The sequence below is a fragment of the Musa acuminata genome, chromosome BXJ2-4 (genome assembly GCF_036884655.1).
Source record: "Musa acuminata AAA Group cultivar baxijiao chromosome BXJ2-4, Cavendish_Baxijiao_AAA, whole genome shotgun sequence".
Classification (NCBI taxonomy): domain Eukaryota; kingdom Viridiplantae; phylum Streptophyta; class Magnoliopsida; order Zingiberales; family Musaceae; genus Musa; species Musa acuminata.
This window is the reverse complement of record NC_088341.1, coordinates 43,802,106-43,820,118: the sequence shown is the minus strand read 5'-3', so window position 1 is coordinate 43,820,118 and position 18,013 is coordinate 43,802,106. Positions and strand designations below refer to the sequence as shown.

At 38.1% G+C, this 18,013-nt stretch overlaps 3 protein-coding genes across 5 annotated transcripts; 1 reads left to right on the top strand and 2 right to left on the bottom strand.

Annotated features, from left to right (window-relative positions):
• Nucleotides 1-1,429: 1,429 nt before the first annotated feature.
• Nucleotides 1,430-4,010, bottom strand: LOC135611110 (F-box protein PP2-A13-like). Its single transcript, XM_065106436.1, has 3 exons — nucleotides 3,446-4,010; nucleotides 3,071-3,189; nucleotides 1,430-1,961 (listed from the first exon to the last, which is right to left on the bottom strand). The coding sequence occupies exons 1-3, from the start codon at nucleotides 3,758-3,760 to the stop codon at nucleotides 1,532-1,534; spliced, it is 864 nt and encodes a 287-aa protein (XP_064962508.1). The 5' UTR covers nucleotides 3,761-4,010; the 3' UTR covers nucleotides 1,430-1,531.
• Nucleotides 4,011-5,552: 1,542 nt separating this feature from the next.
• Nucleotides 5,553-8,406, bottom strand: LOC103982596 (DNA-directed RNA polymerases II, IV and V subunit 6A). Of its 2 annotated transcripts, none has more exons than XM_009399567.3 (6): nucleotides 8,277-8,406; nucleotides 6,763-6,796; nucleotides 6,504-6,673; nucleotides 6,368-6,419; nucleotides 5,969-6,036; nucleotides 5,553-5,868 (listed from the first exon to the last, which is right to left on the bottom strand). In XM_009399567.3, the coding sequence occupies exons 1-6, from the start codon at nucleotides 8,309-8,311 to the stop codon at nucleotides 5,799-5,801; spliced, it is 429 nt and encodes a 142-aa protein (XP_009397842.1). In that variant the 5' UTR covers nucleotides 8,312-8,406; the 3' UTR covers nucleotides 5,553-5,798. The 2 variants fall into 2 exon arrangements, with proteins under 2 accessions (XP_009397842.1, XP_018680738.1); XM_018825193.2 differs by having other exon boundaries at nucleotides 6,763-6,809; nucleotides 8,277-8,379.
• A 169-nt stretch (nucleotides 8,407-8,575) lies between these two features.
• Nucleotides 8,576-17,594, top strand: LOC135611109 (uncharacterized). 2 transcript variants are annotated; one of them, XM_065106433.1, is made up of 12 exons: nucleotides 8,576-8,756; nucleotides 8,838-9,106; nucleotides 9,205-9,278; nucleotides 9,426-9,520; nucleotides 10,267-10,364; nucleotides 10,839-10,922; nucleotides 13,232-13,312; nucleotides 13,418-13,522; nucleotides 13,614-13,709; nucleotides 14,350-14,429; nucleotides 15,677-15,765; nucleotides 16,977-17,594. In XM_065106433.1, the coding sequence occupies exons 1-12, from the start codon at nucleotides 8,621-8,623 to the stop codon at nucleotides 17,303-17,305; spliced, it is 1,536 nt and encodes a 511-aa protein (XP_064962505.1). In that variant the 5' UTR covers nucleotides 8,576-8,620; the 3' UTR covers nucleotides 17,306-17,594. The 2 variants fall into 2 exon arrangements, with proteins under 2 accessions (XP_064962505.1, XP_064962506.1); XM_065106434.1 differs by having other exon boundaries at nucleotides 8,623-8,756; nucleotides 8,842-9,106.
• The last annotated feature ends 419 nt before the right edge of the window (nucleotides 17,595-18,013 follow it).

Genomic DNA, 18,013 nt, shown 5'->3' with positions numbered 1-18,013 from the left:
TTGAAAATGATTCGTCCAATACAACTATTACAACTGTGAATGCAAAGTTATTCCTGACAACCATTTCTGGAGAAAAAGGATAATTAGATATTAAAATAGGTTTATCTTTAGTAAACAATGATAAATTAAGAAACTCTTGTCATCATTCTAAGAGCTTGAGATGGATGAGTCAGTTAATTAGTGGTTGAATTGTTGTTTCCTTTGAGAATCAATAGCATTAGTATCTTTTAATTTATAATATTTGTTTGGAATATTGCTATTGACAATTCATTTTTTTTTGCTATTAATATCCCTTTACTTTATACAATCATTTTAAAAAATAATAAAATATAATTATACTAAATACAACTTCTCAATTACTAATTATACCCTTATTTCTTATAATAACCCCTCAAATATCATTACTTCATATTGTCATATTTCATCTGTCGGCCAATCGTCTCGTTAAGCATCAACACTAATTGAGTCTTGAAAAATATTACGATAATTAAGGGATAAGTTGATGAGATTGACATTCATTCATTTATTGAGAGGTATCTTATGAATATTAAAAAAAATTAAAAATGAGATTATAAATAGTAAATATGGTATCAACAATAGAAATCTCTTTTGTTTTGTTGGTCTTCTTTTTTCATGATTGTCCCTTTCTTTCTGCTCATGAGACACTGATTCACAATAGTAAATACGCTATCAACAATAGTGACTTTGATGAATAAGTTCAAAATTTATAAATATTCTTAGATTTTTGAATCCAAGAGATAAAAGTGACATTCTCAAATCTCACCACCATACAGATGCATCTCATTTGATTGCATCTTAATTCACATGGCTCATGAGATACTAATTCACCAGTGTGATCGATACAAAGTGCAAGTGCTCGTGATTGGAGCCCTCGGTCGACATCAACATACCCTAGCAGGTCGATCGCACTATCATATTGTTATGCACTTAGTTAATTTTGTTTAAGTAGTACGACACCGATGCATCTTTGTCCGCAAAGATTAGTCTCTCCGAAACCTTCTATGGTCCTTTAGGATCTACAAAATAGAGAACGGGTTATAAAGAGTATTATACTCGGGATCCACAAGCAATCATTTCAGCAAACATTTCATAGCTAACAACATTTATTTGCAAGCCTAAGATGATCATCAAAACTAAAAAAAGTGAGGCTATTAAGTCTACTATCAGCCTTTTATATGTTATGTAAAGTATAAATAAAATCAATAAATACGAACATACATGAGCATTACATCAAACCTTTTATTTATAGTTTTGTCTGTGATGGAAGATGGAGTCCCGAAAGCATCGAAGACTCATAGCTTTCAAGCGAGAGTGGAAAGACAACGCCATCCAACCACAAGTCACAAAGGATAAGAAAGAAAAGTTTGTACTTCATGTGATCAATCATGGCAGAGGCTGAGACTGCATCTGACCATACGACCATTCTTTAATTTCATACTCAAAATTGATGGGAACAAAAAGAGTTTATATACATCTCATTCCAATTGGGATAGCCATTAATACTACAATGTTACATGCTGGTGCTAGACACCTTTCTCTGTCTAAAACCCTTGGGATATATCAAAACAGAGTCGACGCAAAGGCCACCTTTTGTGTGCGTGCAATCGATTTGTGTCATCGAAAACCTCAACGTGGTTGGCGCATTGCAATTGTCTACCACAAAATCTCCTGCATGGTAAAGAATCCAACTCCCCGGTTTGTTTAAGTAGCACTGGGACAGAATCCGGTGTCCGTTCGATGTTGAGAGCTGGAACTGCACTGGTTTCCTGTCCCACCCATGGACGTGCTCGGAGCTACAAATCCGATGACCAAAACGCTTGGAAGCTCGACCCAGGTGGAGTCGGACGAATAGGCTGTAGGTACCGGCCGGGAAGCAGAAATCGATTCCTCCATTTACCTCAAACCACCACACTTGCTGAAGATATGCGACCATGCCAAACCTGCACGAGGAAATATTAAGTTTTTGCTATCATTCGTAAAATTAGCAATCATAATATGATTTAATTGCTAAAAGTTTGAGAACACACTTTGCACATAAAGATAAAAACAACTTTGTGAGCACAATTAATTTCAACCAATATCAGAAATCAAACTCTTGACGGTCGATAAATAATCAAATGTTGGTTGCAAAATAAACCCGTTCCAAATAGCCGCAACAAAGAGTTGATTAGAAATGAACTACCATTTCAAAACAACCAAAATACGAAATCGAGACACACTTTGACCGCATTGAATCAATGTTATCGTATAGGACAGATCACCGGACCATCTTTAACACTGGTTAACAACCTTCAATGCATATCTTTATATCTAGAGAGTAATTATTATTTTAGAAAGTAATGGCAGACAACAGTATCAAATGGCCGAGAGAGACTTTGTCGAATCAGTGTTGTCGATACATTGACGATGTTCAATTCACAATATACATACAAATTATGCCTTGAAAGAATTATCAAGTTAAATGGCTATATCATGACAAAAAGTGATCACACAACCGAAAACTTGTACAAACCAATCGGGATTCAACAGCATCAGAATCCATTCAGCTGATGATTTTACCAAAGGATCAAATTACACACATCACAGAAGGAGTGGCATTCGGAAGAGGTAGAGACCAAATTCCAACCATATTCGATATCACAGACAGAAACCAAAAGACCAAAGATCTCATAATGGACAACAAGAATGGTTTCATAAAGCTGTATCGTATGCATACAGTAATCATAGTGATCTGGTAGAGATAACATCTATTCGTTTTCTCGATATCCAATGCTCGAAAGGGAGTGCCATGTACGACATGTCATGCAAGGCTAATTGCGAAGACGTGCAAGAGGTTACCTCACAAGGCTTGTTAATGCACAAACACTTCAAGGGCAGAAAAAATCTGCTACAAGCTATTTGACACTAAGACATCTACCAAACTCATATTATGTTGATCAAAAGCTAAAGGATGAAGGTTTGAGCTCCAAAATTTGTGGGATTTTGGATGAGCAATATCACACACAATGAGACCAACATCATCTGTTCATTCATAGATAAGATTCGATACCTAGATTCATCGGTAGGGAGGTATTTCCAGTATCTCCTGTCATCGATTCCTGTGATCAGCAATGCCTTTGAGGAAATGGACAAGCAAATTCCACCACTACTCTTCTCCAGCCAGAATTCCTGCTCGCCAAATGCGAAGCTAACGTTAGATGAAACCCCCAGACAAGAAAGGGGCACAATGCTTTCAATTACTGCTAATGCTCTTCGATTATATCCAAAAATTAAACATGGAAATCCTGCCCAAACCCTAAAATTTACTCCATCGATTTCTTCGATCCCGTCCGTATAATCCCGATCGCAAAATCGACCGAGAGATAGAAATCGTCGATTCCTTGTATCCTGTTGGTATAATCGCAAGAAAGAAATGGAAGAATACCTTGGTGCCTCCGTCGAAGGGGTTCGGCCGGCAAAGACGCGCATAGATCTCCTTCTTGCAGAGACTCGTCTCTTTCCCCGGGCGCCTCTCGCCCGAGGCCAATCCCATCAAATACTCGTAGTTCTCCGGCAGCTTCGTCTCCCACACGAAGTCCGCCGACGCCGCCCCGCGGAATGCGCGGCTGAGACGCGCCGCACGGCATATCTCCAGAGGGTCGAGGTAGAGCAGCACTTCCACGACGCAGCTCTCCGGCAGGTCTCCGAGCCCGCCGGCCTCCTCTTCCGGCCGCACGATGCTCGAAATCCACGACCCCATCACCCAAACTCCACGACACCACCCAGTCCGGAGACGGCGACCCGAGCAGGGATTTCACGGGAAGATGCGGGCTTTCTAGGAGAAGAAGAAGAAGGGGGCATGCAGTGGAATCGATTCGAGATGGACCAATGGCCGTTGCTGTCTGGCGGTTGGCTTCGTTGCTTCGCCTTGAGGCGCCGAAAGGAGAAGGGAATTAGGATAAAGATACGGATTTCGGAAGGGCGGGCGGATGCTCCGTAAAATAACAATGGTGCCGGCGGTCGGAACGATGAAGTGACGCAACTGCCCCTTTAGGAAGAAGGCAGAATCCATGAGCTACGCCGTGGCGACCGTCGGCGGTGGATGCGACGCGTACGTACGGAGATACTGTGGCCAGCTCGGATAAAGAAGAATGCTTTACAGCCACCAGTTCGTGTCGACCTCCCCACCCACCCGCAGTCCTAATAGGGAGACCCGCGGGACCCACTGGTCCATGTCCGACTTAACCTACTCGAGGCGCAGGTACGAAACTGGGTGCAAGATGAGAAGGTAAGACAGCATTGTTTTGGTTGGCAAAACGTCGTCGGTTCCGCCCGCGAGACTTGACTCTTTGACGGCTGCCGCGAGGACAGCAGTGGGTGTCTTCTTCCTCAGTACGTTGCCTGCTACCGACGGATGCACGAACCATGTGGAGCTCACAAGCTTATCATGTGTTCCGTTCGAAGCTCATGGATGATAAGAGGCGGACATATAACCTCACTTATCCAAACAGAGATTGCGAAGAAGCTGCAAGAATTTAATTCCTCGTATCTCACATATTTTAAGTTATTTTCTGAGAAAAGTAAGATTCTTCTTACAGAACACACTTATATTTCTAGATCATTCTAGTCAATTCTTGCAAAGGACTATGAGGAAGATGTGCTTGATAGGTATGAACTACAAATCTGACTAATAAAAATGAAGGACCAATCAATTATAAATAGCTGCCAACACTGTAATAAAAAGAAATGGAACCTGTGGCGTACCTGCAAGCGTGGATCCACGTCAGTGATGCTCATCATCTGGCCCAGTGCGTCGTCAGCACAAAACTCAGGTCTCGGAAGCAACAATGCATCTCTGCACGCACTTGTCAGACTCGAGAGAAAACGCAATCCGATTAGCTGATGGAAGGAGGCATGGATTAGATTAATCAGTCGTGACTCATGGTCCGCCGGTCAGGGAAGTTTCCTGATACCGGCGGCCAGGCATGGCAGATTTTTCTTGCGGGGAAACCAAAACGGCAGCTCTTTCTGAGTCAAGATTTTGACATGGTTTTGGACTATCGATCGGCGCTGGTGATGTACGACAGTGGCTTCAGTATGTGGTTGGTGGTGGTGGGAAAGGGACGGCTCTCTCTCTCTCTCTCTCTCTCTCAACACCATCCTTTTCTTGATGGGTTCACGACTTGTTCACGCATGTGTCCCCCCCCCCCCACCCCAATCATGGACCTACGCAGGTTTATATCGTGGCTTCAGGAAGGCTGCTGCAGTGAGCGACAGCTTTACAGATTGTGTTATTGGCCTTGTGATGAAGAGAATAATGAGGAAGGATGCCACGTTTAGCAGCAGCATATAAACAAGAAGATTCTCTGTTTCATTAGGCTAAGGGACAAGCAACAAGTGGATCATATTGCGAGGACATAACTCGAATGATCGAGAACACTCGCTAGCATCTCTGTCCTGTAGTGTGAGTTTATAACAGAGTAGATTTCTTGAATGAAGTAATGATATCACGTTTGGCAATAAGGGTTACTTTATTACCCAGTGTGGCTGTATTAAACAAAATAAACGAGAATGTATTGGGAGATTGTTTGAAGCAAGACAAACATCTACGGTAAAACTAACAATTTGAAAGCAGTTACATAAACTGTCGCACTTTCGAACATTACAATTGAAGCAAGTAGTTCAGATGATACGTTTCCAAGCGAAACTGTCTAATTCAGTTTAAGAAGTTAGGCATGTAGCCGAAAGAGGTTCAATTCGTGTAGAATCCCCGAAAACAACTGCGGATGATCGTCATGTTAGTCCCCACCAACTTGCCTCTTCCATGAATCCTCCACTATTAATTCGTCGACTCCCCAGTCCTCGTAGCTGTGGCAATGTTTCAGAGCAATTGCGATCAGCATTATTAATAAGGCCAGATCCAAGTATGGTTCAGAGATAACACAAAGAACTGAGGAAAGCACAGCACCTTCCATCTGGCAAATACCGTCGAATGGTAAATGGTATCTTACGCTCGCGAAGTTCTTTCATTGCAATCTAAATTTGCACAAGAGAAGTGAGATTATAGTAGCAATCTAGATGCAACAATTAAAATCCCAAAGTCACACAGCAAAATTTGTTTGGACGTCAAGGATAATGGGACTGACATCATAAAAAAGATGCAAATCATACATCATTATGAAACAGGAATACATCAACTATCATTTTTTATTAAAAGGGGGATAAGCCACTTCATTCTATATTAACAACAAACACAACATTTTAGAGCACTTCCTTTTGAAGTTTCTTCAAGCCCAATCTTGACTAGCAAAATTTGGTGATATCTAAAAGTAAACAAAGAAATCAGAATTTTGAAGTTTGAACATACCTCCAGAGGATCAGTCTCACCCTCTAGCTCAACCATCACAGGAGCATTCATGCTGTTCGATCAAAGTTAGCCATTAACGAATAAGCTAGTATAAATCCACACATACTTTGCACAGATAAACCTTAAAAGTACAAACCTAATTTGCAGAGCTCGTGTACCAAGAATTCTAGCACGTTCATATTTTGTCATGTATTTTGATGTTTTTCTAGGCCGTTCAACTTTTTCTTGTTCCTTGTCTTCAGCCTCTGGCCCCACAACATCGTCTGGAGCATCTTCATTGTTTTCCTGATCCTCCTCAACTCCTTCCTTCACAGTTGCAATTTGTATTATATTATCACCAGTGACCAAATTGAGTGATATGTTAATTGATCTAGAAAAGCAAACTTAATGTCTACCTCAATTTCGGGTTCTGGTGGTTCATCTTCATAACTGCAATAACACTCTGAAATCAAATAGTGCTATTTCACAATCAACCAACATCTAGTAGTGTATGCTAATGCCTTGTTATTCAGCACATAATAAGGGAGATCTAATATAATGCTATAATAAAAGCATAATCCAACACTGGAACACAGTAACTGAGCCCACTATATTGGCTCCCCAAGCACAAGATCCTTAACAGAATGTTAACACAAAACATACACATAAAATGTAGCTGCATGATGGTGGTTAAGAGAAGAAATCAAATATGTGATGCCTTATATGGATCATAATATTTCATCAATCTTAATACCAACTCTAAGGGTGTATTTAGGTTCAACAGAAGCGGATATTATAAAGGAAACTGTCTCAACGAGATCAACTTTAAGGATGTTTACTCACCAGAACACAGAGAAATCTCATCTCAGACTGATATACAGTCAAAGTTTTATAGCTAAAATTTCATAACTTCATACCTCGGAGCGAATTTAACCTAAAAATAATATGAACAAGTCAAAAGTCCCAACTACAAACATAAAACTTCAACTCGTCATGCCTTGATGTCCAATAAAGATCATACAAGTGTACTATCAAATATACAATGCAATAACATAGATAAAATGTAGGTACTACAAATCTCCTTATATTTTTAAAAGTAGCTGCCACATGTCTATGGTCATGACACAGACATGGAAGACAATTTGAAGCGTCCATGGTCACAGACCAATATTTTTTATTTGTCCCAATATGTGTTTGGTTTCTTGCTTCTTGTAATTGATGCAAAATCTCTTTTAATGCCACAAGAATCATGTTTGGCTGTTTATAATAAATGAAATTCTCAATTGCTGAATAAATCTATTACAATTCTAGTGCTATTTCATCAAAACTACTTTGAAAAATTCATTGTCGTAAAGACCTTGGATTGTGCAAGTTTTCGGTTTTAGCATCATCAATAAACCTTATTTAACTATTCTATGTTTCTTAGTATCTTAAAACTTCAATCACATGTTAAAAGTCAACCATATCTTGAACTTAAATACTAAATTTCTTAGTATCTTCGCCTTGTACTCTCCATCTTTCCTCAATAATTATCCCAAGCATAAAGTGTTCTACGAAAGATCATTCAGCCCACTGTTCTTGTAGAGAAAGCAGCTCTCCTCCGAGACTTAGGATAACACTACAAACCCTCAGAAGGGTAAAAACATCATATCAATTGCTACCCCTAAATATTAGTATATCTACTAGAACCGCAGAACTCCAACACATTCCAAGCCAAAGAAGAGTACAACCTCGTGAGCAATCAAAGTAAAATCAGCCACCACCACGCAGAGCAGATCAATTGATTTAAAAACGAGGGTTTTATCTCATCAAATATAACAACACACGGGAAGACGTCTCCAGAACCCGTATATAATCGAAAGAAGATATCAAGCAAAAGAATAAAGGAAAACAATGAGGCAAACGCAGAGAGAGAAAGATGGAGTCAAACCCCATGTCGACATCGTCATAGTCGTCGTCCGCCATTCCGGAAGTGGAGAAGCCCCTCTCTTCTCTCTCTCTCTCTCTCGCGAGCAGAAGCCCTAGAAATTTCGTACGACGGCCAGCAACAAAACGTCACGGAGGGTGCGGTAAAGGTCGGTAGATAACGGATCAAATTTAAAGATATCGGATGGAAATGTCCGACCCACTTACTCTGGCAGGAGGTCGGATTCGGAGGGATAAATATCCGACCCGCCTTTACCCCATGGCCGAAAGACCCGAAACCCTCTTATAATACCTTTAAACCCTACCTCTGTCCTTCCAAGAAACACGCAGCGGTCACCAGTGATCGAGATGGCTGCGTCTCTGCTCCCCGAGGCCGCGCAGAAGGTCTTCACCCCCGAAACCCTCCGCTCCGCCGCCAAGCAATCCGAGGGTATCCACCTCGTCCCCCTCTCCCTCCGCCGCGCCATCAAGAAGTTCCTCCGAGGTCTCCCATCTTCCCCATAATCGATTCGTTGATGCTCTTCTTCTTGTTAGTCATTGATGTGGTACTAATTCTTCGGAGCAGACAGGGATAATTCCCATATGAACCGGAAGGTGTTGCTCCTTTCGGAGTCCTTCAACAGGATCAAGGATGCCAACCTCCAGCTTGCCGCCTCCGCCTACCGCGACCTCGTGGACGACCCTTTTAGGCCCGTCGAGCACCTGGCCGGCCGGTGGAAGATACAGTCCGCCTATGGAGACATCGGCCTCAAGTATAGGGAAGACGAGACCGTGGCATATGTGGCCTCCCGCATGCCTGCCGTGTACTCCGCGTGCCACCGGGTCCTCCGTGAGGTCCAAACCTGCCACCTTTATTATAGAATCATGTGATTTCTCGGTGAATTGCCCCATTTTGTGTCTTTCATCTTTTAACAGTTGGTTTGTGCTTGTAGGTCCGCAGGAGGCTGCCGGACTTCTCTCCTTCGAAAGTATTGGATTTTGGTGCCGGACCTGGTTCAGCGCTTTGGTGAGAACTCCTTGTTTTGATTTTATTTCTAAGAATTGAATTCATTTGTCCTGTAAAATGGAAATGTTACTGGTTCTTTTAAGGAAATGGAGGGCATGTTATTTTTTGTTGTTCTCTGCATTTAATTAAAACTTCCGAAGTTCTCAGGGCAATGCGGGAGGTCTGGCCCCGTTCTTTGGAAAGAATAAATTTGGTAGAACCATCCAAATCGATGCAAAGAGCTGCTCAAAGCCTTTTACAAGGTAAGTTGATTTGATGGTGCATGCATTTCTGTGTTGACACCTTAACAATATTATGTCCTTAAATTCTTGGAAGAGCTGATGGATCTCTATAATAAGGACAAGAAAGGAAAAGTTTTAGGAAGACTGTGTGAGGATTGGAAAAGAAAAGGAAGTAGAAGATAATTCTAATACAACTGAATCACATGAAATACAAAACAAAGGACTGGGTAAGATGATCAGTGATATGAACATCATAATAATTGTTAGGATGATAAGATTTAGATTCTGAAAAATTAGGTACAGTACATCATCATCACCAGATAAATTCCAGATTAGATAATGACAAGTCGATGCCACTCTTGATCACCTTCTCCATATAGAATCGTACTTCGGTTAAATTTTAGTTCTTTCACTTAATGGTTGTGCAGAATCTCCAATTTCATAGGGATTTTGCATATTTTGCTATGCTTGCATGTCATCCCCTAATGTTTCGGAGTGCAACACTTTTTAGCATTTGTGGTTAAGATATATATTATCATTTACTTGATAATAACCTCATATGGTGCATAGATTTGATTTACTTGTATAAGGCCTCTTTTCTATGGGACTCTACTACACACCCTGATAACAAAATAAATTCTGTTAAGATCATCCTTCTCATTGTATTTGACATGTAATGTACAATAACAATTTATGCATTACACTACTTGTCAACTTATCTGGCATCCAAGTTCTAACTACATGACTTGTTATTACTCTTGTGACAGATTTGAAAGGATTGCCCATAATTCACAGCTATGATAGCATTCAAGCATTGAACCGTAACCTGGACAGACATGATAGAAAGCATGATCTCGTAATTTCTGTAAGATTTCTAAACTGCTACAAAATCCTCTATAGGCAACTGTCTTGTCCTAGTGTTTGTGAATGGTATTGCTAAGGTTAATGGACTTCATATTGCACAAGGAAGAATAATCAGGAAACAGTTGCATTCCTGACTAATTCTTTTAATCAAGATGAGTGATATCTTTATTTTTTTTCAATTAATGCTTCGCACCTATCTTAGAGTGTTTTAATGAGGAAAGGGCATGGCATGGTAATTAGAATTTTCTTCTTTCCAGTGTTGTTGCATCTTTAACATTTTAACTGGAGTCTTCTTTGGTTGACCATTAATTGTTTTTTGGTTTTATGAAAAGGGAGGAATCTCTGTGTTCCTTTGATGAATCTTTCTTTACTTGGGATTGTATACCATTTGATATGGTGTAAAAGGTTTTGAAGTTATAACTTTTTCTGCATTGACTAATTTTTTTTACCTTTTATTTATGGAAACCGAATGAAGTCTTATGCTCTTGGGGAGATACCATCACTTAGTGATCGGATCACAATTGTGCGTCAACTTTGGGACCTTACACGAGATGTTTTGGTATGTGCTACAATCACTATTAGTGTTTGTAATCCATCTATCCATGCTTTGTCAGTTATATTTTGTTACTCATACATGATTGTCTATTCTGTATATATTTGTTTGTTGACTTGCAATTGGTAACCTTTATTCTCTAAAAGCTCCTTGTTGTCTTTTAGTACCTCTAGTTTGAATCTACTATTTATCCGAGTGAACGTATGTTTTCAAATGTTCATTTGATCAATCAGTTCAAAGCAGCTTCTTATTTACAACATATGTCTCATCTTCGGCCATTGTGATTGGAAGTAGGGATATTTGATATCTGCAAAAGCATGACATTTTCTTTGATAAATTCGACACTTTCAGTTCCTACTGATATCTATGTTATGTACTGTTTCTGTTAAACCTTGTGGAGGACGGGATCTAAAGAAATAACAACATAAACCTGAGATAGTTTGAATCTTCTTTGTCTTCCTATCTTTATTATGATATTGGAAGAGGTAGATGCAATTCTGCATGTTTTTAGAACATTACTTTAAGGCACTACATCCAAAGCCATATTGATCACACATCATGGCCTCTCTATGTTATAGGGCCATTTGACATTTTGTAGAAATGCAGTAGATTTTGTAAGTTAGAATGCAAATTCTAATTCATAACAATTCTAATTACATTTTCTAATTCATGATAACTCTTATTATGTTTGTTGTCCTAGTAGTCCTTGACTTCAAGATGATGAAAGTGTTTTAAACTAAGATTTGATTCATTAGCTCTACACTTGTAAGTCTTCATTCAAGAACCTTTTATCTCTAAATGAGCATGTAAACAAGATAACACATGTAGCAACTACTGGAATGAAGCAAAATTTACTTAATTATATATTGATTGTTATAAACAGACATTATCTTGTCATGGAAATTCATTTCCTCTTATGTTGGTCTTGATGTTCATTTTTTGGAATATCCATATGTCCTAAATAAGAAAAGTCCATATGTACTAAATAAGAAAGGGACAAGAAAAGAGCGGAGCAACCTGACATGTCAATTCAGACTCAACCTGAGAACACGCTGAACTTGGGCTGGGTACAAAGATAAATGTCTACTTGTTCAATCAGTCACACTAAGGATACCGGTCTATCAAATCCAGATTATTGTTCAGTAGATATAAGTTAAAATATTGCTAGAATTATTTTATAAACTATATTCATTATATTGGTTTTTTCGATCCATTGTATTAGTTCTTTCAATCCTATTATCATTGCCTTGCTGTTGGAATCAGGCAGGCAATTTAGTACTACCAACATTTGTCAAAATTTTATATTGCCGTAAGATTTAACATATTGCTATGTTAGTTTTGAAGTTTAGAAAATGTAGTCTTTTATGACAAGAAATATGATCAAAATGGATTACAGGAAGAGAGATTAACTGGACTTGCTCAAGTTCTGGCCTTCCACCATGATCTCTGTTCTCTAGTTCTATGCTTGTCATGCCTAACATGTGGTATGGATCTAGGAATTGAGATTCTTGTTCCAATAACTAGATAATATATTGCATCATCATAGAATAGCATTGACCGGGGCATTAAAGAGTCATATACAAAAAAACTAAAATACTAAAAAACAAAGTAAAATTTATCTCTTAATAAGATTCTATCTAAGAAAAACCTACATATTTGAGAGTTTGACTCCTAACGATTTAATGGTTTTCGAACCAAATTTATACACACAACATTGCTAATGAGACACAACTAAAAAATTCTCCATAAAATTACCTGACTGTTAGATTTCTAGATGCCTTAAGTATTGATATGGAATTGTTTACTGTTTATTAATTTAAAAATGCTTGTAATTCTTATATGATCGAGTAAAACATATTAATAGATGCGAGTTCCTTTTGACTATTAAATTTTTTAGAGATTTGGCAGATCTGTTTGTCATTCTATAAGAGCCAAGAGGAATTTTAGGCAAATAGTAAAAAAGCTCGCAGGAACTCTTTTATGCATTATCAGACTAGGCTAGATAGTTGGGAACTTAAACAAATCATATGAGTATGTATTAAAATCTGCACAGTTACTATGCGATTTTGTTATGTATGGTTGTGCCTTCTGAACCATCAGGCACTTGATAGCACAACCATTGGGCATTTGATATTTCCTTGCTTTTGTCATTTTTCTTCAGCTGGAGTTGCTGGGTCAACAATAGCCATGATGTTTTATCCACTTCTCTAAAATTTGTGCTGAAGTTTAGCTTGTTTGACATTTGGGTTCTTGAGTTGATTTTTTTATACAATCAATCTTATCTGAGAAGGGTGGTGTTTGCCTGTTTGGGATAGGTTTTGTTGGAGCCTGGAACTCCACATGGATCAAAAATTATAACACAAATGCGTTCCTATATTTTATGGATGGCAAAGAGGGTAAGCTGACTGTCCCAGTTGTTTAGGTTTGTATTTCTCTTATTGATACTTTGGTTCATCAATATTTTGATGCTTTGTTCATATCTTGATTTGTTTGCTTCAAAGAAATGCCGCAAGAATGGTGAATCATCTAATGTGGCTTCTAGTGATAAGAAAAGCATTGTTCAACCTAAGGGCTTACTAAAAAATGGTGCATTTGTGGTTGCCCCTGTGAGTTCTGTGGTGACATTTTCCATATTATGATATTATGAATTAAAGAAATCATTTGATTGTTCTCCCTTTATTTCTCTGATCTTTTTAGTGTCCCCATGATGGACGCTGTCCTTTGGAGAATACTAGTAAATATTGTCACTTTGTTCAAAGACTCGAGAGAACATCATCACAACGTGCATATAAGGTATTTCCAATTTTTTATGTTTTGTTTCTTTGGCTACAAGATGGTATTCTGTTTGTGAACCTGATGCCTAGATACAATGGTGTTGTTAAGACTACTGCATCAGATTTATGTCAGTATCTGGCGTAGCTTATTTTGGTTAATTGAGCTCCGTTTTGAATCTTTTGACAGAGCTTGGACTCAGAAATAATACGATGACTGTGTCAATGTTTCTAAGAGATCAATTGAGTGGTCACATACTCGTCTAGTTTGTACTGCAAAAGGCTCACCTAACAATTCTCAGTGGGTTTAAGAAGGAATAATATCTGAAACACAAAATGTTTGGAAGTTTAAATAATGAATTTCAATATGCTGTGAAGCTATATAATTTTGAAGGATTTTTCTGTTGAATGAGTTGAGATGAAATATTCTAGTTGTTGCAAATATTTGGTCTGGAGATGTCATGATTCCTTCAGACTCTTTGAACTAATTATGAGGATAAATATAACAATGTTGGGTAAAGTATCACTTCATATTGGCAATCATCTTTCAATAGGATACTTCTTCCGAGCTATCAAATGTGGTGATTCGGATTTTCAATTTCTTAATGATCATCTGTCTTCTGTTTGCTAATTATTTATCTGCATTATATATGTATTTACAGCGGTCTAAAGGTGAGCCATTACGTGGTTTTGAGGATGAGAAATTCTGTTTTGTTGCACTGAGACGTGGCAAACGACCACAGTAAGAACATATGGCTAAACTATTTTTTCTGAATTTGCATGAGTTTTTGGTCTTCAGTCTTATCTTTATCAAATTCTTGATTGATTTTACTTCTGTTGTGTGTATGCTTACCGTGCTTATGCTAGATGACTTCATATTTTTATAACTGTTTTGTTGCTTGTTGAACTCTAGGCAAGTACTACAAGTCTGTGACTTTAAATGATTAGAGCAAAGTATGTGTAATCTACTTATTTGGAGGGTGATAGGCTTTGTTCATGCTTGCTTAGGCTGTTTTACGTTTTTTTTCTTTTCACAAGTTTCGTTTTAGTAGTTATTCTGCAAAGCAATAAAGCCTAACTTTCTTCATAATTGCTGAATCACTACTCGGATATATGTTTTTTTACCTATTATGGCACTTTTTGTTGTGTTGGCTTGATTATACTGTTGAGATGATCGATGTATTGGTTTGTTAGGTAATTCATGCTTGAATATGAGCTTAGTTCACTTGTTTACATACTGTATTAATTCTTTGTTTTTGTGCATGGTTGTTTGTTCTGGTAGGAGAAATCTTGACGGGCAACGCTACTGTATTACTTTGGTTATACTGGAGCGAATGTTCGAATGAATTAATGATGTCAGCTTATGATGCCTAATTTGTTTGAAAGAGAGAACTGAAATGGAATTGCATTTTCTGTTTAATTGATATTGTGCATCTTTTTGTTTTATGGTCTTTTAGCATCTTTAGGTGTGTAGATGATGATCCATGAACATGAGCTCTGTGGCTTTACCTTTAATGGATTTTACTGTATAAGTTTTTTCCTATCTCATGTTTAAATAGATGACATGAATACTTGCATGTAAAGGTATATGTTTGTACAACTTAAACACGTACTTATTTTCATGTATCCGTGTTGTCTCCACATGTTCATGATCTTATTACTTCAACTTTGGTTTTGCATTCCATCCAACCAAATTTATTTATTGATGAGTCACAACATGGTCATGTAAATGTTTTGAAGACTGCCAGATAATTTATTTTTAACAAAATCTTAATGTTTGCAATCCACTTCTTACATTCAGCATAGTATTTATGTTTTGCAACTAAACTTCATTCTTTGTGATGTATATAACTCAACTTTGTGTTATTGTGTCCTGCATTATTCTTCTACTTTTGTCAGTAAACAGAAAAGCCATGAATCATTACATCATTTTAATATATGAAGTGATTTAAACAACTCTGGCTTTTTATCTCCTTTTGTCTTGAGTAGGGAAGCTTGGCCACTTGATGGAATGGAGTTTGAGACACTGAAAGAACGACTTGCTAAGAGGAATCCAGAGGATCTTATCATTGACTTTGGTAGCTAATCGTCTCATTAGACTCATTGCAATTATGAATTCAGTTCAACTTGTTCACAGTAATAGTTGTTGTTTTATCTTGAATTGATTGTTTCTGTTTATTGAAGTTATTACTAATAGAAAATGCTTTGCAATTTTATTGAAATGCTACTTATATAATATCTTGTAACACTTCTAGGTAAAGATGGATTTGTCATTTATCTTTCTAATTATGCAGAACTCTGTTAAATTTCCTATCATATGATACCACAATTTGATCATGCTAGCAGTTTCATGATCACACATATATAGTCAATATCATGTATCAGACCATTTGCATCCATTATTACTCCTTGCTATATATATATATATATATATATATACTGCTGGACGTGGGAACTCCTTCATGTGACAGGCCTTAAGTTTTTCTTAATATCATAAATCATCTTTTCATTGAAACTTGGAACACATCTAGACAATTTTCCCTGTGCATTAGGTTGTTGGCTTCTTCAAACATATTGCATTGTAAATGTATATTGGTCTGAAGCATTCGGTAAGGGCTTCTTTGATGATTGATCTTATTAATAAGCAACACTTCAGGCAAGTTATCCATGTATAACTGTTATATGGTCTCTTGTCTTATTATCAGTATTTTGTTGTTTTTTTGTGGACTAGAGGATCCTCCCAAGATAAGTCATTGGACTCCCTCATATTGGAAATTCCTAGTAGGCTTCCTCTTTATTGATTAGAAACAGCAAACAAATTTCTGAACAATTTCCATGTCCCATCTCGTGTTGTGACTGCCTGCTAATGGAGATTTTGAAGTAGATAACTGCAATGTTAATAAGGACAAAATACAACAACTTCAATGAGCTAGAAAAGAACATAGTTCGCCTTGGCCAGAGGAGAACCATTTTAAATGAATAATATATTCTTTGTTAACATTTCTAGAGATCATGTTGAACTTTTTGTTTTTGTGCAACTGAATTATTAACTTTGGAAGTAGCTCCATGACATGATGACATTAATACTGGCAAAGCTATAAAACCACTTGGAGATTACCTCAGGCTGCATACCAATTCAGTGATTCCTTCCTATTCTACCAAGCCACTGAACTCACTTCTTTTAATACCTTCTTTTGTCGTTTCTAGTTGCTCCAAATCATTCTTGGCAATATGCTGACGCAGAGGAGAAGATACTGATACTAATAACAAGCGCTACTGTTTTTTTCAGAGGATCAATTTGCAACAGAAGATGACGCAGAGAGCCCGTTTGAAGACGCATTGGTCCCCTATGCCTCTGATGTTGCGGAGACTAACATGTTCCATGAAAATGAAAATGAGGAAGAAGAACAAACCCATGCTGATCTTGGGAGTGGTTGGGGTCGGATTATCTTCACACCAATGCGGAGGGGAAGGCAAATTCAGATGGACATATGTAGATCCACCAAACGGGATGGCTCTGTAGGCGCATTCGAGCGAATGGTGGTCACGCAAGCTAAGAATCCAACACTTCATCTCCAGGCTCGCCGATCTCTTTGGGGTGATCTTTGGCCGTTTTAGATTTGATAGGGTTTGGTAGAGCCAACATATTTGTAATTTCTAGCCATTTCCTTTTACACTGATATTGATGAATAATATCTCGTTAATTTAGGAAGGAATGGCTTCTGCCTTTCTATCATATTATACAAAGGTCTCATCATTGCTTCCACATAAAAAGGGCAATGCCGATTGACTTGTATTTTCTAACCTTTGCCTTATTAGTTTTGGCTACACAAAATGGATTTGGACAAGTTCCTCATTTTAATGTATTGGTTTCTGGAATCAAAGCCTGATGCTGATTGTTCCTTTACATTGAGCAACTATGTTACTGATTTCTGTAATTGGTGGACTAAGAAATGAGATGAATCTGTCAGTCTTCTTGGTTATGTAATTGTGGTGGCAATCCACTGAGCCTCAGAAGTGTCTCTGAGGTAGAGGGAGGATGCAAACTCTTGGATTCATCGAATGATGACATCATCCACCCTCCCATACCTGATTAGGAGGTGAAGAGGATAAGTTAATTACCTGTCATGGGAGTCTCTCCCCTTCTCTGATTAGTGCAAACATGGCAATAAAGCATGTTGATTCCATTCTTTGTGGCAGCTTTTCCTTTCATGTCGACTTTTCTTCAAATCTGAAGGTTTAATGAAGGAATTGATCTTAAAAGTAACTAGATATAATTTTCAGCAAATTTCCGAATTCACTGTAATCTCATGCATGCGGTTTTCC

What these genes read in the sequence shown, in the direction of transcription:
- LOC135611109 (XM_065106433.1), top strand. Translation starts at nt 8,621, where the DNA reads ATGGCTGCGTCTCTGCTCCCCGAGGCCGCGCAGAAGGTCTTCACCCCC. An exon ending in CATCAAGAAGTTCCTCCGAG is followed by an intron (nt 8,757 to 8,837) that starts GTCTCCCATCTT and finishes TCTTCGGAGCAG; the next exon opens with ACAGGGATAATTCCCATATG. An exon ending in ACCTTACACGAGATGTTTTG is followed by an intron (nt 10,923 to 13,231) that starts GTATGTGCTACA and finishes TGTTTGGGATAG; the next exon opens with GTTTTGTTGGAGCCTGGAAC.
- LOC103982596 (XM_009399567.3), bottom strand. Translation starts at nt 8,311, where the DNA reads ATGGCGGACGACGACTATGACGATGTCGACATGGG. An exon ending in TATGACGATGTCGACATGGG is followed by an intron (nt 6,797 to 8,276) that starts GTTTGACTCCAT and finishes GTGTTATTGCAG; the next exon opens with TTATGAAGATGAACCACCAG. An exon ending in ACACGAGCTCTGCAAATTAG is followed by an intron (nt 6,420 to 6,503) that starts GTTTGTACTTTT and finishes TTGATCGAACAG; the next exon opens with CATGAATGCTCCTGTGATGG.
- LOC135611110 (XM_065106436.1), bottom strand. Translation starts at nt 3,760, where the DNA reads ATGGGGTCGTGGATTTCGAGCATCGTGCGGCCGGAAGAGGAGGCCGGC. An exon ending in CCTTCGACGGAGGCACCAAG is followed by an intron (nt 3,190 to 3,445) that starts GTATTCTTCCAT and finishes TTTGGCGAGCAG; the next exon opens with GAATTCTGGCTGGAGAAGAG. An exon ending in CTCCCTACCGATGAATCTAG is followed by an intron (nt 1,962 to 3,070) that starts GTATCGAATCTT and finishes TTCCTCGTGCAG; the next exon opens with GTTTGGCATGGTCGCATATC.